This window comes from Aspergillus alliaceus, assembly GCF_009176365.1.
Source record: "Aspergillus alliaceus strain CBS 536.65 unplaced genomic scaffold BDW43scaffold_27, whole genome shotgun sequence".
NCBI classification, from domain to species: domain Eukaryota; kingdom Fungi; phylum Ascomycota; class Eurotiomycetes; order Eurotiales; family Aspergillaceae; genus Aspergillus; species Aspergillus alliaceus.
Window position 1 is genome coordinate 302,340 of NW_022474710.1, and position 16,569 is coordinate 318,908.

Genomic DNA, 16,569 nt, shown 5'->3' on the forward strand with positions numbered 1-16,569 from the left:
ATTTGCGCGTGTGTGGCTAAGATATACTAACTGGAATGAAATTATGTTTTCTGATAAATACTTGGTATAGAGAAAGTCTAATTTCTCTACTCAATATGTCTTTCATTTCTTAAATGAAGCCTACAGGTGTAATCTAGTGAACCTAATAAGCTATGGAAAGATATTTCCTAAATAGTATGGGATTCTATATGGCTAGGTGGCCGATCTGATTTGATCATTATGGAGCGGGATGAATTAGCTCGCCGGGGCGGTTATTCAACAAAATTATATATTGCTTGCTTAGAAAAGGGCCTCTTACCAATCTATGAGCCTGGCACTATATTTCAGCAGGATAATACAAAAATTCATGTTTCAGCTGAAGCACAGGACTGGTTTAAATTCTATGGAATTTAGGTTCTGGATTGGCCATCTTATTCACCTGATTTAAACCCTATAGAGCATATCTGGGGCCCTGCTTAAGCGCAAGCTTTTGGAGCTCTACTCTATGCTCTTTCTAGGGGGAAGATCAAAAATTGACTGGACGCGCTTTAGAAAGCATATTCAGGAAGCTTGGTGGGCTATATTCCAGGAGGTGATAGATCGCTTAATTCGATCTATGCCTCGTAGACTTCAAGCTGTACATCGAGCATGTGGCTGGTATACAAAGTATTGAATGAGGAACCTATAGAACTCATTTGTAGATTAAATCCATTTGAATTTGCTGAGAAAATCGATTTTGAAGTTGTTCCGTTTTTTTTTATTTTTTTGAGTGTAATCAGACTTTTGACCCACTATTGTACCATCACTCCGAAGAGCGTTAATCCCTGTACTTGTTATGTTTTTCTACCTATCCCCGCTCCAGCGGACCAGAACGCGAAGCTAAAGTCGTTATCTGTCCAATGGAATGGGGACAACGGTGCAGAAATCACTGAGGTTACCGTCAACTTCGGCAAGCAAACCGCGCAACCTACTTTTGACAACACGGGAACATTCAGCTCAGATTACCGTAAATGCCAGCGTTACTTCGCGATTGATCGACCCAAAACCATATAGAATTACTGTCACTCTGTTCCTGTCTCTGCCGGTCTCGGGTTCCGCTGTGTCAATTTACTCAGTCTCTCTGGAGTTCGAGGTCAAATAGTTTAACATATCAGTATATCAGACGTGAAAGACTGGAGTTTGTTAGATCAAGTCCTAACTGGATTTTTCTTGTAGTCAGACTTGGGGTCGAAGCCCTGTTGGAATTTACTTTCTATTTGAATTTGCCTTGGAGGAACTGATGATTGCAGGAACACATTCACTTCTTAGAATTTCTTTTTTTTTCTTTGAAAATTATGTTTGGATTTCTCATAAAGGAGTTGATGATTGCAGGAACACATTCACTTCTTGAAATTTCTTTTTTTTTTCTTTGAAAATTATGTTTGGATTTCTCATAAAGGAGCTGATGATTGCTGAAACCACATTCTCTTGATACGTCGCCACAGAAGGGACAAACCCCCTGGTGCTAGGGCATGCTACGCGACCCCACAGGGCCAATTTGGCACATCCCCGATAGTTTAGTTAGCTTGAAATAAAGGTCTAACTTGACCAGTGTCGATTCTTCCCTGCAAATATAGCCACGCATTACTCCTACCTCAGTCGTGCCTCGTAACCTGTAAAGGCCAACTAGAGCGCTGGGATAGTATTAAAATTAGCTAAATAGAAACAGGACCAAAGACAAAGTAAGATCTTCAGTTCCCTCCTCCCCTTTTTACATCTACTTCTACCACTAAAGTATGAAAACAGTAAGCCAACACTCGTATACCGCGCGTACAGTCCTGTGTGCAACAGTCCCTAACCATAATTGATCGCAGGCCAGAGAAGCAAATGTTAAGGCAACTGGGCAGCATTTTTTTCACCAGGATGAAGATTCACTTATAGTAGCACCTCTGTGCACTACAGGATATCAGCCTCTCTTTTGGACTCATTTTGGTTGTCCTAAGGGACACCTATTCAAGTTATTGACCATGGTGAGCGCTTTTACTGGCGGAAAACCTTGAGCAGCTTTAACTTCAACTATATAAAAGACGAGACCTCAAAATATACGAAACAGCTACAGCGTTGCGGGGGGGTCCTACACCCGTATAGAATGGTTTTTTATGGATGGTGCCGGTGGAGAACGCAGTGGAAGTAATGAAGTCGACGGTACACAATATGCCGTACAATCCCTTGGACTTCATCCAAAGTGCTTCTCTAAGGTCAGAATCATTATGTCCCATTATCCTTTCCTTTCCAAATACTGGCCCGTCGGGACTTGAACTGAAACAGTTTACCACAAATTTTCAACGGGTTGAATATTTCAATTGGCTTGTCAAATTCAACCACACTGATGGGAAATTAAGAATATTCCCCCATTGAGGCGGGGGGCACCATTACCAGTCTTTATGGAAGCCAGGTAAGTAGGGCTTTCTTGGAACCAAATGCTTCACAAAGCTGATGATTGAAGCGTCCCGACCATGACCTGACTAGCCGAGGTGTGATATCTGAAATAGCGGAATAGCTACTGAATGTGAATGTGGGAAAGCAGTAAATTAAATAAATAACTATGTCTCGCCCCAAAAGCTATCCTAACTATTTGTAACGTTAAGACACAAGATACCCTCAACCTACACGGTGTTCTCTGGCTCAAACTCGCTATACACCTGGAGCGCACGGTTGAAATTCTGGTCAATCTCCTGGATGCAGCCCTCAAGTTCCTTTCCATCATCGACAGTGACCTTCTGCTGCAACTCCTTCACAAGTGTATGATACCTATCTCGGAACTCCTTGATATGTTTATATATGCGATCAGCATGGCCTTCCTCCTGAAATTCAGGCCGCTAGCATCATGTTAGCCCCACCAATTATAGATAATCAAGTCAACTCACTTTATCACCTATATCTTGGAGGTAAGTCTTGAAGAGAGGTTGCATCTGCGTAGTCGCACTTGTCACTGCTTCACTATCCTTTTCGCCAAAAGTCTTTGCGGCATGAACATCCTTCGTAGCTTGAATCATGTCCAATTCCACGTTAACATGGAGACGCTCAATCTGCAGCTTATCTTGGAGTTCGGGCTCGTATTCCTTGACAGCGCTGTTGAGAGAGGCTATGTGTACATCGAGCTGTTGGAAGTCTTCGAGGATGGCGGAAGCGTCACGATATTTGGTAGGACTAGAACTGATGAAAGGAAGTGCGAGGGTAACAAGAATGATGAAGTGATTATTGAATATCATTGTGGGTTTCAAAATAATAGGCTAAGGTTATTGTTTATGCAATGGAATTTGTGCTGGAAGTTAAGGTGAAGGAGAGCCTCGTGAATACCAGGGATAGATTTCACCATCTTTATATATACCATTAATGAGGCATATGGGAAAGTGAATATCTGAAAAACTAGCTTACGTCAAAACATAGGCGCTTGACCTATTATATAGGTTTGTCGCATCCAATGAATTATATAGGTGCAGTGCTTGAGGCCTAATTGGTAGATAGGTCATTAGTTTAAATAACTCCCTATATGAATTCATTCACTCTAGCATACTAATCCATAAAATATTTTCTACCTTGGAGTAAATTCCCAGAAAGCTGTTACCTGATTAGGTTTTGTAGAGGGAGACAGTTTTAGCTAGACTACTTGGACATCCTGTGATATCTACCATTCATGCCTTGGCATTACAGGTACTCACATGGACAGGTCATTATTCACTTTGTTCAAAACTAACGTTATTCACTCTTTCAAAGTCTATGAAAGCCTGACTTTTGTCTCAGGCAGCGGAATCTTACTGTGCAGCGAAGAGTTTAAGATTCCGGATTTGAGAAGGGCATGTCATCTCACTGACAGTCAGCGTTTAGCCACCAGTCCAGCCTATCATGGCGTGAGGGATATACTCCGGTGTAGTCCTGCTCTCCAGGGTTCCTAGCATACCCAGCCCCAGTGATGCTTATTACACAGGATAACACCGTCTTCATAAGGATGGCATTAAGCTCTTCTAACATAACTGAAATTGTCCACTTCTCCCGCTCTGCTGAAGTAAGAGGAATCCTCCCTCAGGTACTCTTTATCTACACCCTTCACTCTGTCAGATGTATTAGGAAGGGGAAATGCCATTACACAATAGTCAGTGTCAAACAGTAGAAGATAAGGAGGTTAAAGAAGCTCAAAGAATTGGCACAGACTATGTACCATTCTAAATCCCACAAGAGTGCTTGCGATACTTTGATATAGGTGCATACTCAGATACTTTTAGTCTGGGAGCCTTGGCGGCTCTATTGACAAAAGCTCGAAGGAAACCGGTCCGTACCGGTGGTTCTCCTCTTCGGCCAGCAGAAGTCGGTCTTCATCACAGGTGCGGATTTTGGTACAGCGATTCATTCTAGTACGTAGAGGTCTAAGCAATAATTGACTTCATTTTCCCGAACAATGTGACACTCAAACTGAGGGTTTAACGAACAGCGTCAGCAATACTTTATAAGATACTCACAAAGGTGCTATTTGGCCTCAGTGCATTCGATCCAGTGGGGTCATATCCTTCAAGAGGAAAACATAGGGGCCAACAGGAAATATAGATTCATTTTCTTCTAAATGCTTCGGCGCATGAAGCCTCACCGACCATCACTTGTATATGTGTACCACCATGATTAGGAAACTTAATAATAGTTAGGCGCCGAATCGGAGGGATTATTTGCCGAAGGGACGGTATGTAACTCGTGCGTCTCTCCACTCGATAAGATTAGTCTTCCCCAAGTGCCTCATTTGCGTTGTTATTCAGGGATTCATACACTATTCGTCCACGTAAGTACCCATTGGTTCAATAGCTGTATTGAGGGATTCTTCAGTAAACTTTGATCTCAAAAGGGTCAGAGGAAATGCCAGGAATTGGCTAGAACCAGTAAGGTTGAATAGTCACTTTTCTTCAGCGGTTTCTCGGGAGATGTGATGTCATCCATCTTCGCTGCCCCACTATGCTGTATATAAGTTCGACCTGGACCCTCACTTGGAGCGTTTACGAGTCAACGCAGAAATACCACAATTCACACTTTCCGGTAAAATGGCTCCCAAGGTGCTTGTTGTCCTTACCTCCCAGAGCCAGATCCCTGGCCATAACCACCACACCGGGTGGTACCTTGTACGTATCGATGTATACTGGACATCCGTCCATTGAACAGCTCTAATGAGGAATTTAGCCTGAGTTTGCCCACCCATGGGAGGTCCTCCATGAGAAGGTTGAGCTCACCGTCGCCTCCCCCAAGGGTGGTGAGGCTCCTCTCGACCCCGACTCCGTCAAGATGTTCGAGAGCGATCCCGTGTCGACGAAGTTCTTGAATGAGCAGCAGTCGCTTTGGAAAAACACACACAAGCTGGCCGATTTCCTGCCTCGGGTTTCCGAGTTTGATGCCATCTTCTATGTCGGTGGTCATGGACGTAAGGAATTCCTAGTTCTATAGTGATAGCGGCTCCGGACTAACCTTGATAGCTATGTTCGACCTTCACGACAACGAGACCTCCCTCGCCCTTATCCAGGCTTTTGCTGCTGCCGGGAAGCCCGTTTCCGCTGTCTGCCACGGTCCGACCGTATTCATTAAGGCGACTACCAAGTCCGGACAGCCTCTGCTAGCAAACTCCACCGTGACCGGCTTCACCAACGTCGAGGAAGAACAGGCACAGCTAACCAAGCTCATGCCCTACCTAGTAGAGACTGAGATGAACAAGATTCCGGGATGTAAATTTGTCAAGGCCGATCAGCCGTGGGGCGAGAAGGTCGTTGTTTCGAAGACGTCCGACGGCGCCACTTTGATCACCGGTCAAAACCCGGCCAGTGCGACCGGCGTCGGAAAGGAGATTTTGAAGGCTCTGGGGCTTTAATCGTATTATGTCTGCATAATTCATGACATGTATAATTGTTATGAGAATATATGATCTTCTTCATTATTTAACTTTGTTGTTTACCCCTCGTCGGACTCCGACGGCCCAATGTATATCTAACACTGACAGCGATAATCCCTTCTCCCATGCGTGAGTGGGCGAATCAGCCTTGCTCAATGCCAAGTGTGATCTTCAAATACCGGAGATATGAAGGATGCGTTGACTGATAAGCACCCCACTCGAATTTCTTGAAGACCTGCCATTTGGGGAATTGACAGGGCCGTTCAAGTACTAAATTGGCCAAGACTCTAGCAGCGGCCAAAGGCGATGCGACATTGCAGAGTGTGTACATCTTGATTGTATCCGCTCATGTACGCCAAGGATCCGTCCGGGCACATGCGTTTTTGACTGGCTTAGGCACGTTACACTGACAGATGAAGAGATATGCAAGGGATAGAGCTGGAGGCCCGTCGGCCACATATTTAAAGGTCACCGGCACGATGTGTTGTACACCGGTGTATCGGCCCATATTCCTAGCCCATCATGGTTCAGCTCGCTGTGCTGGCCCTTTTAGCCCTTCCCCTTGTGAATGCTATCCCTGCCCCTGCCCCGGTTCCAACACCACCGGGAGTCCCTTCGACAGCTACTGCTGAGAACGAGTTGGCTGGGTTAACAGTCGCAGCTCAAGGTTCGCAGGACGGCTACGACCGCGATAAATTCCCTCACTGGATCGGCCAGGGCCAGTATGTATTGTCACCCACGCGTTATATTATCTAGATGACTGACACACTTTTGAAAAGTCAATGCGATACTCGGGAAGTTGTCCTAGCTCGCGATGGAAAAGACATCGTTAAGAACAGTGCCTGCTCTCCGACCAGTGGAACATGGTACTCGCCGTATGACGGAAAGACCTGGAAGGACAAGAGCGATCTAGATATCGACCATGTTGTGCCACTTTCAAATGCATGGAAGGTAAGTTTACTATGATCCTGATATTATCCTATTGTGCTCTAATGCCTATTACAAAACAGAGCGGGGCCTCGGATTGGACCACCGATCAACGTAAAGCTTTGGCCAATGACTTGGATAACCCTCAGCTCGTCGCAGTGACGAACTCTGTCAATCGAGAGAAGAGCGATGATGGACCAGAGGATTGGAAGCCTCCTTTGGGTAAGCTTTTGTACAATTTTATTCAGTTACATACTAACTGAGTAGCTTCGTATCACTGCACCTATGCGAAGATGTGGGTTCGAGTCAAAACGGTGTATAATATGACTATTACACAGAACGAGAAGAGTGCTCTTGTCGGTATGCTTGATACGTGTAAGTGATAACACTGTGCATAGATCGCAGGGGCCACCGATCATCAGTCGAGCGTGGTATAGCTATAATAAAGCATGACATTACAAGTCCAGGAGATTTCAGGATATATTGGTTGTACATGCCATTCCGTCCATATGTTTACCGAGAGGAGAGTATTCGACCTATTGTGTATTTACATTCGTACGAGAATCCAACCGCAGGGTAGTAAAGATTCTGTCGAAACACAAAAGTGGGCTCATACTGGTAGTAAGTTGACGTTTGCTAATTAGGGCAACAAACGGCCACAGCTATTCTTCCGGTTCTTACCTTATCATGAGCAGCAGTTTAAATATAATAATTGACGGTAAGAAATTAAAAAAAAGAACCCAACTGCTAGATTTCCATACGCAGACTATATTCCATCGATACAAAGCACCAGATGCTAGTAATACTATCGCTATCAAGGATGTGGAGTAGGCCCAGCTGGCCCAGTGTTATACTGTGACCCACCGTTTGGTGTGGTATTGACCTGAGCCATCTGAGCGTTAGCAAGCTCTGTATATCTGAGGTCACTTGGACTTGGTCCTGTCGCCACGTTAACTCCAACAGGGCTTTGCTCAAATTGTGCATCCCCTTGTGCCGCGTGAATCGTGTGCGTAAGCATTTTCACTGAGGGATTATCCGTCCAGGCGTGACCATCTAGAATCTCCTTGACCGGCAGCTTCCTACCGTAGAAGCGTTCATTCTCATCCATACGCTCGATCACGATAGTTCCATCAATCTGCACACCCGCATAGAACCCTCGACTCTTAACGTAACTCCAGACCGGAGCTTGTCGTTTATGCACCTCTGACTCCAGCACACCACCCATTCCAACCGGTCCAGCAGCAACACTAATCTCGCTCCCAAGAGTGACACGGACCTTTGTAAAGGCCTCCAGAGCTTTGTATGTGTTGATGACCATCACGCAATCATAAATATCAGCGCCGACCAGAAATCCCAAGCCAGCTGTGTGCAACAGGATACCAGACGGCGCACTCCACTCCCCGGTTTCGGGCACTCTGCTGAGGAGAACTCCACTACCGCCTGCACCACTAAACCATAATCCAGTCCTCATAGCCGTAAAGATGGCTAATCCCTTCGCCTGTCGGATGACCTCAGATGGGATCTTCTTCAACACTTTTGGTTTGCCTCTCGGCTTATCGATCTGGGTCTTTGTTCCTTTCGTGTCGTCAATGGGTGTATTTTCTGTCGACTCCTCGACGTAGACGCCATCTTTACAGAAACTCCGCAGTATCCGAGCCACTTTCTCGCTTTCCTTGTCCAGCGTCATGGGCCAAAAGGCCTCCGAGCCGAGTTTATTGCTCAGTCGGTTGACGGGGTCCCCCAATTTGTCTAGGGCACCCCAGGCTTTGTCGAAGTTTTTCTTGCCGAAAACTTTCGTTTTGTTCCATATCGAGCCTTGATTGCTAGGTGGTTGGGACATGGTGGAGATGTGGCAGTGAACTTGTCTACTCTGTCCAAGATTTTCACAGGATTGGATGTTAGAGGATTTTATTAGTTAGTCAGAGAAGCAAACATTGAACAGAGAAATAAGTTCTCTGGGTGGGATCGGCAGGTTTTTATTGCGGCTTATTCCTCTCGATAATAATAGATATTAAGATCTAGGTGGCGCAAAAACACCAAAGAAAACCACGACATCATAGCGGGGTATCCTTCTTGACACCCCCCTGCTAAGCATTCCACATAGCCTGGTGATTGGATGGTTAGGGTTGATAGTGGGCCATTCATGTATCCACTTCCGGTGGGATCCGCGGATGTTCTAAATTCTCCATCAGGGGATTTTATTCGTTTTCCAGCCTTAGCATATGTCGAAGGCAGTTCCGGGGTACAATCATAATAAGGTGGGCTGTATGTGTGTGAAACGTGTAGCATGTGTATACCCTACATAGCGAACCCCCAAGTACTACATAGTTAATCTACACATGACTTGAGTGAAAGATTCTGGAGTTCTAGCACCGAATGTCAATCAAATTTTCACACACGCGAACTAGTCGGTAAAGGAAGTTTCCGATGAAGCCGAGACACAATCTCCGTATAATCTTCCTCATCCTCCGCCGTGATAATACCATGTCTAACAAAGAAATCCACAACAACACTCGCGCTGGCCGGTTTGAATTTTCTGTTCAACATAGCCTTCTTCACCTGATCCGTGTCCATCAAATGAAACGCATACACATCATCATCTACCGGTTTGAAGACCATATCTGAGTCCACTTCAAGGTCATAGACAAAGAGCACCCCGGGATTAATAAGTCCGGTCTGACCACCAGTTCGCTCATCACTGATAGTGACCCAGTTCACGGTACCCGCAGCACGAACATTCTTCCTAATCAATTCCTCGGACATCCCGGCCTCTTCCGACGCCTCGCGAATCAAACATTCCAACGGCTGCTCTCCCAAAGCCATACCGCCAGCCACGGTATTGTCCAGCATCCCTCCGTAGGTAACCTTGTTAGGATGTCGCTGTGGAATCCAGAACTTCAGTCCGGATTCCGTCCGCGTGTAAACCGTCAAATGTACCCCCCGACCTACCGTACCAAGGTACGAGAAGAAACTCCGATCAATCCCCACGGGGAAATTCGCGCCGACAATTGGGAACTGTTCGTGCCTCTTTTTCCCTAATTTAGGAAATACCCCCTTCTCGCGCGCTAGTTCAACCTGTCGCTCGATGATTTCTGTGCATTTCTCCTGCCAGTCGGGCCCTTCAGGTCGAATAAGGTGCACCTCTTTCTTAGGGGAGGGAAGCACTCGGAAGTCCGCTGTCCATGGCATCCTCTCTACTACGTAGTCAACCATCAGACCATGTGGTCTGGGATCTTCTGGGATGTAAAATTTCCATAATGACCCCTGTAGTTGCTCGTATGCTGAATATGTGTCTTCGGCGTATGGAAAGCTGTTGGGAGGGGTGTTAGTCGTCAGGGTTATCCAAGCTATCGGATATCTCTTACTTGTCGCAGTCCTTTACGACATCTAATAAATTATTCATAGCTCCGAGCTGGTCAATTGCTGAGTTTTTGTGTTTCTAGATGGGTGATGTTACTTCCAGCAGCCATGAAGGAGGGGAATGTGAAATCAACGGGAACAATTGTTTTTCCACGCCGACCATTTCTTCGTGTACGCTTTCGTCGACATTCTACAAGACAGTGGCTAATTTTTTTGTGAATCGTAAAAGACAGATTGTGATCGTGGACTTGATGGGATATGGCACATATATGCTAGCACGTAGATAAGATACAAGCTGTCATAGTTCTTCTGTGGAGGCGCTAGGCTAAACCGCCCATGGATTACAACCAAGTCGTTCCGGTATTTTCCTTTCCAGGCAACTTGAATAATTTTTCGTATGGTATACCATTTCAGGCATTATGGGGGTATGGAGGGCATGATCAGTTTAAGGAGTGTTTTGGTTTAATTCATGTTGTTCATCAGCTGGATGTGTAGCACCCGATCATTATCATAGTATATATATCGATAGAGCAAAAGCTCCAAAGACATGAATGAACCCAAACCAGGAAATCGGGCTCGCATGCTCTGAGTCGAAGGCTCTTGAAATTACCATTAAAATTAAGGCATAGGCTTTGTCCGATATATTGATCTGTACATTGTTCTGTTAATCCATCTTGATGAGGTGTGTACGACTTTTTGCTTTGTGATTATTGACTTATGTAGACAGAAGGAAACCTGCACTCAATCATTAGCCGGGCTAGCTCAATCGGTAGAGCGTGAGACTCTTAGTCATCACGGTATCTCAAGGTTGCGGGTTCGACCCCCGCGTTCGGCTTGTTCTTTTTAGCTTTTTCTGGGTTTCCTTTTTGTGGGCATTCAGTGCCTACATCATCGTAGTGATCAATTCGCCGAGAAAATGTGCGTGGATTGACAAACATCACGACAATAGGCCGAAGCATCCGAAGGTGAATGGATCTCGAATCCAAATGTATGGCTTAGAATTATGGCGCAGAAAAAAAAAAAAAAAAAAAAATTTCAACTCCGCGGTTATCTATCCATTCAGACGGAATACCTTCTGTAGTCCGGCTCAGCCCTGCCTTTTGACTCTTGGGTGACAATTCGTTAACGAAATGCTTGTTCAATACGGAGTAATGCTTGGCTCAACTGAATGAGAGAAGAAATGCAGACTAAATCCTGATCTTGCAAGTGGAACTAGGAGCCCCTATGTGGTAGATTCTACCTTTGACAATTATTGTCTGGGGTCATTCTACTGGGTAGAAGTTAAGGATACTAGGCCCAACAACAGCACAGAGCGTTTATCAGCACTCTATTGGTCCTCGGAAGACACGAAATTATCTTCAGTCAGTGCTTTCTACTTTAGGTTCTTGGTGAGTACTCCGTAAGTAGAGCTAAATATGCAGAAAATGGGTCAATCGGCGAGTCAAACGTAGAGACTAGAGAACTTGAAAATCTATAGAAACTAGTATCTCTTGATGCTCTTGAGGCTAGAGTGATATTTCGCCAAGACAATTACGTTATTTAGAGGTGCGTTATGCTGCATAAACTAGATACATTCGAGGCTATAACTATATAAGCTTTGCACCTTAGCTTAAAATAAGATCTGCTGCCTTCTCTGCAATCGCATAAACAATTGCCTGGTAGTGTGCTGTTAATGGTAAAGGTATAACACTGGCATCGACAACCCTGAGACCTTCAACACTTTTCACACGGAGTGTAGTATCCACAACCTTTCCCATGCTTGCTGACCCGGCTGGATGATAAAATGTATTTCCTCCTTGCTTAACCTGAGCATCGATCTCTTCATCTGTGGAGTCAGGCCGAAGCGGGTTAAACCCAGGACGCGAAGCCTCACGTTCAACAATCTCTTTGCCTTCAGGCGTATCGGAGAGGAGCTTTGTCACCTGTCGAATACCGGCCCGAAGGACGGCACGATCAACTTCAGTAGCATAATAGTTCGGGTCAATCAGAGGTGGAGCCATTGGGTCCGTAGACGCCAGTGTAATACGTCCTCTTGAAGTAGGGACCATCCCTAGTACTGCCGATGCAATATGCGTTCCGTCCATAGGTATCTCGACACCAGCAATCATCGCACCAGCAGGAGCATAGATAACAAGCGTCTCGGCATGGCAGAAATTAGGAGCAAGATAAGGATGCGCTTTGAGAGCTGACTCATTCTCACCGTCAACCTTCAAAGCCTGAACTAGCACCTCACGAGGGGCTTGCACGGTCGCATTCCAATCGCAAGGAAGTCCCAGAGTATAAGCAGGGCTATTCCATAGTGGAGTGCCGATAGATTGCCCTTTCTCTGGATGTCGAAGTTTCCACCACTGTATGAAGGAGAAGTGGTCATGGAAATTGTAACCGACTTCCGGGGCATCAACTAGTTGCGTGATACCATGCTTCGCAAGTTCATCCGCTGGCCCAATTCCGGAGAGCATTAGAACCTGTGGTGTGCGATACGCACCAGCCGAGACAATAACCTCTCGCGATGCGAAGTATTTTTCTCCCCCTACCACCTCAACCCCTGCTGCCACTTTCTTACCATCACGCTCCTCGAGGAGAATCCGCTTCACCATGGTCTCAGTCATGACCGTGATACCGTGGCAATGAGATATGCCATAAGCTTCACTGGAGATTTGGCGCTGTCCTCCACGCCAGTTCTCAACTAACTCGCCTAGTCCCTTCGGCGATCCAGCATTTGCATCCTGGACATACTCCACACCGAGTCTGGCCCAAGCAGCCCGCAGGGGTTCTCGCAGGGAGTACCGGCGGTCAGGACTGCTCGATGAGACGGAAGCATTATGTATAGGTCCACCCGTACCATGCGAAACAGGATCGGCGTTAGCACCGTAGTACGTCTCTGTCTTCTTGAAGTATGGTAGCAGGCCGTAATAGCCCCAGCTCTCGTCGCCGACCAGCTTGCCCCAGAGATCATAATCGGCGGCATTTCCGCGAGTCCATGTACCGTAGTTCGTGACAGAGCCGCCTCCAAGGGCTTTGCCTGCGCTGTTGTAACATTGGCGGCCGTCCAGACCGGCCTGCGGCACCGTTGTATAGGCCCAGTCCAGTGGGGAATAATGGGCCCCAAAAGATGCAAGAGGGGAATTGGCGAGAGGATGGTGGGCAGCGTTGACTCCGGCTTCGATAATCAAGATATTGAGGGAGTTATCCTTGTCGTAAAGCCGACGGGCGAGTGCGCACCCAGCTAGCCCCCCGCCGATTATAACGTAGTCTTTTGGAGCGTTAGCCATTAGGGCTGTCGATATTCAGACTTCCTCTGCTGTTTTTGAGTATAACTCAACCAAATGAGGGGTTGGCAGGTTAAATAGAAATGTGTCCTATTACGCGAGAATTCAGAGACGTATCATATGCATGGCAAGTATAGTTTTTAGTTTTCCTGATTAGGCAATGTTGATGGATCGCGCAGAATTGCAACTTGGCCCCACATCGTCTCTACCAATTTTGCCGACCCCGCCAACCATCGTGCTGCTTTGCTGTTGGGAGAAGGGCTTAGAATCAACGTTCTGGTTTTTCAGATGCTCGTACTTCCACGGGTAGGTAGTTTAACGGAGTTTTGCCATCCGTCGCCGGTGTACCGCGCGTATTCCAATCCTCACCTGGCCGATATGTTACATCAACAGCGGAGATTGTGGCCTAAGGGATCAACGAGCAAGAATAACCTATCGGATTTATATTGCTTGTTATTTGATCCGAGGCAAGCTTGTTGGTCATCTGCATCAATGAAGGTTTTCTTTCAACCGCCAAGTATGTCAGTTCATAGGCTTTTTAAAGAGGTAGATATTGAATAAATCTGTAATAATTTACTAAAGGTATTTTTCGCCAAGTTTTGTGATATGAACGCAATTTCATAGTCTTAACTATACGATCAAGTAAGAACGAGCCACAGTTTTACATTCAACAAGGTGCTCTAATTAGTAGGTGAAAGCGAGTCCGGCCCTCGCCCAGAAGCAAGAAGACAAGCATATTCAGTGCTTCGCCTGTAGCAGCGTCCATTCTTCACGAACAATGTTTGGCAGTTCTTCTTCAAGGCTTGGCCCAGTTGGTTTCCACCCCAGTAAGTGTCGAGCTCGAAGCGCGCGGCATCTCACATTCAATCCCCAGCTAGCGGCCTCGTATCCGGCATATTCCTGAGCGACTTTGGCGTCCAGTGGCTCTGTCTCAGGCGCCGGGATATACCCAAGCTCGAAGGCAATTTTAGCGACCCTTTTTGCTACATCGCCCCAAATGTGTTCACCACTCTCCGCGAGATAATATGCCTCAGGGCCCCAAAAGCCATCGTGACCTTGGAATGCAGCGTCAAAAAGAGCCAAAAATAGAGTGGTCACATCAGCTATATGAATTGTACAACCGAACGAAAGTCCTTCTCCGATAACAGGGGCCTTTTTCCTTAGTATAGTCCACTTTGAGAGTTCGTAGAGTTGTCTACTGCGCCTTGAGCAGGGTCCGCGACCGTGACCTAATAACTTAAGCATTAGCTGTAGACTAGAAAGTAGATAGAAGTGATATTCCTACCAAAAACGGTATTCGGAGATATGATGGCTGCTTTAAGGGTCTCAGGATGCTTGGCCGTAGCTTCCAGCACAAATTTGTCGACATTGCGATGAAAGGCATGGTCCGGCATGGTAATGATTTCTTTTATCCCTTCGAGATCGTCGAAAGTTTTCTCTCGCCTGATACCGTACGTTTCATTGTCAGTATCGATATAGCTGAAGATACCGGCGCCACTTGTATGAAGCCAGTACACTGGCCGATCAGGAGAATGCCCCTTGAGTATGCCTGAGTAAATGGCCTGGGCCGCTTTCAGGTTGTCCGCTGCATCTGCTGTGTCTGGTTTGTGTCAGTTGCATGTTTCTACATGCGGTAAGTGGATATCCGTTCTTACGAATAATGATATCCGCATTAGCGCTTTCGGTTTCCAAGATAGTCTCATCGTCAAGGCCACCATATACAATTTCGACGGTAGGGTACGCTGCTTTGATCTGACCGCCTTTCTCAAGACCACGGACTAGAGCTCTGTAGTTCAGATTGGGGTAAATTTGGCTGAGCTGTGAGAGCAAGTCGCCGCCAATATAGCCACTAGCTCCGGTGCTGTTGATCTGTTAGTTTAGTATTGAGTGTCTACTAGAGAGACTCACATGAAAACTGTTCTAGCCATTTGGAGACCCAAATCTGTGTACATTTGGGTGTTGTTTGGGGCGAGTGTTTCTCAGATTTGTAGTTCATATTTTGATTTATAAGCATCTGCGGGGGCCAGAAGATGGATTTACACTACACGGCAATGTTCTATAATTAGGGAATACTATATGTCAGCAGCTCTTTACCAATCGTGCAAGTAGCAAGAGAAATCCCAATGCAATTCTCTCGTTCCATGCGATTGGTGACATAGAGCACACGTCCTAACTCACAGCGTATTCGCCCAATTGATCTGCCTGGACCAACCTTGGAGAATGGATTATCCAACGGTAGAAGTCTCTGGTTGCTGATGCCAAGGGTTAGCGATACAGTAGTATGAATATGAGGAAGTAGTTGTGGAGCTTGGCAATAGTTGGATAGAATAGAGAATCTGAACCGATATTGGGTTCGACGTTAGCGGGTCACGGAAGAGAGAACTTTGGCTTCAGAGATTGGCAGAAAGTCTACTGCTTACGGGATGATGGGCGACGATGTGAAGGCAATTAGCAACTATATCCAAGAGCTATGTTTTTAGTAACTATATATCTAGTGCTCTCTTCGTGAAATGGGGAATGGGTTAGCTGTATCGGTGCAAGAGTATCATTACCCTGAACTAGTTGTGGGAAACCAAACTATGTTACAAACTTGAAAACGATACGTATGTATTTGTGGGTAATGCTGATGATTTTTGCCTCATCCGATTCTATCGTAAGTACGAGAGCAAGGAGAATATATGTACAGTGAGATGTGGAAAAAGAATTGGAGGACTAAGACGTCGAGGAATGTGTTCGGAGAAGACTACCTATGCAGGTAATTGGATTTTCAAGGCGCAACATCCGTTGCTAAAAGCTCACTCGAATCCTTTAGTCACTTGAATCATTTAGTCGCTATGCTGCCATGATAGTCTTGGCATCGAGCTATGTAGAGACCTGAACAGATCGTAGGTGATGTATTGGATCATCTTTGCTACAGCGGAGCTGCCGATTTAACATTCTAACCTTTTCGGACAGGCTCAAATCATCGTTAAAGCTCATGTATTTTGTGCATTAGTAGTATGCAAGCTGTGTTAGTTTGAACGAAAGCATACAGGGCGCTTTTTGTCATGTAGCCTGTTAATGAAAGCATACCCTATCTAGAATGCCGCGGGCGGCATTCTGGAACCCTAATTGCAGAACATACTTAACAAATCA

The 16,569-nt window shown here is 46.0% G+C and overlaps 6 protein-coding genes and 1 non-coding gene across 7 annotated transcripts; 2 read left to right on the forward strand and 5 right to left on the reverse strand.

Moving 5' to 3' along the window:
• Window positions 1–2,624: 2,624 nt before the first annotated feature.
• Window positions 2,625–3,230, reverse strand: BDW43DRAFT_311986 (cell wall mannoprotein 1 family protein; the record flags this gene model as incomplete). Its single annotated transcript, XM_032047274.1, has 2 exons — window positions 2,625–2,837; window positions 2,886–3,230. The coding sequence occupies 2 exons, from the start codon at window positions 3,228–3,230 to the stop codon at window positions 2,625–2,627; spliced, it is 558 nt and encodes a 185-aa protein (XP_031899438.1).
• A 1,812-nt stretch (window positions 3,231–5,042) lies between these two features.
• Window positions 5,043–7,188, forward strand: BDW43DRAFT_300941 (class I glutamine amidotransferase-like protein; the record flags this gene model as incomplete). Its single annotated transcript, XM_032044977.1, has 9 exons — window positions 5,043–5,120; window positions 5,179–5,416; window positions 5,469–5,821; window positions 6,136–6,228; window positions 6,292–6,345; window positions 6,512–6,600; window positions 6,658–6,829; window positions 6,889–7,027; window positions 7,073–7,188. 9 exons carry the CDS (start codon window positions 5,043–5,045, stop codon window positions 7,186–7,188), a joined length of 1,332 nt encoding a protein of 443 aa, XP_031899439.1.
• A 252-nt stretch (window positions 7,189–7,440) lies between these two features.
• BDW43DRAFT_279032 (DUF500 and UBA/TS-N domain protein) lies at window positions 7,441–8,778 on the reverse strand. The gene has a single exon (XM_032042255.1). The coding sequence runs from the start codon at window positions 8,643–8,645 to the stop codon at window positions 7,620–7,622; it is 1,026 nt and encodes a 341-aa protein (XP_031899440.1). The 5' UTR covers window positions 8,646–8,778; the 3' UTR covers window positions 7,441–7,619.
• Window positions 8,779–9,091: 313 nt separating this feature from the next.
• On the reverse strand, window positions 9,092–10,239 carry BDW43DRAFT_107089 (putative thiamine pyrophosphokinase). The gene is made up of 2 exons (XM_032037843.1): window positions 10,171–10,239; window positions 9,092–10,115 (listed from the first exon to the last, which is right to left on the reverse strand). Exons 1-2 carry the CDS (start codon window positions 10,206–10,208, stop codon window positions 9,197–9,199), a joined length of 957 nt encoding a protein of 318 aa, XP_031899441.1. The 5' UTR covers window positions 10,209–10,239; the 3' UTR covers window positions 9,092–9,196.
• Window positions 10,240–10,916: 677 nt separating this feature from the next.
• Window positions 10,917–11,000, forward strand: BDW43DRAFT_t141. The gene has a single exon. It is a non-coding gene; the product is annotated as a tRNA-Lys (tRNA).
• Window positions 11,001–11,769: 769 nt separating this feature from the next.
• BDW43DRAFT_320075 (GMC family oxidoreductase) lies at window positions 11,770–13,568 on the reverse strand (the record flags this gene model as incomplete). Its single annotated transcript, XM_032049020.1, has 1 exon — window positions 11,770–13,568. The coding sequence occupies exon 1, from the start codon at window positions 13,435–13,437 to the stop codon at window positions 11,770–11,772; it is 1,668 nt and encodes a 555-aa protein (XP_031899442.1). The 5' UTR covers window positions 13,438–13,568.
• Window positions 13,569–14,103: 535 nt separating this feature from the next.
• BDW43DRAFT_279035 (nucleoside-diphosphate-sugar epimerase) lies at window positions 14,104–15,375 on the reverse strand. The gene is made up of 4 exons (XM_032042256.1): window positions 15,343–15,375; window positions 15,090–15,295; window positions 14,720–15,034; window positions 14,104–14,663 (listed from the first exon to the last, which is right to left on the reverse strand). The coding sequence occupies exons 1-4, from the start codon at window positions 15,360–15,362 to the stop codon at window positions 14,173–14,175; spliced, it is 1,032 nt and encodes a 343-aa protein (XP_031899443.1). The 5' UTR covers window positions 15,363–15,375; the 3' UTR covers window positions 14,104–14,172.
• Between the last annotated feature and the right edge of the window lie 1,194 nt (window positions 15,376–16,569).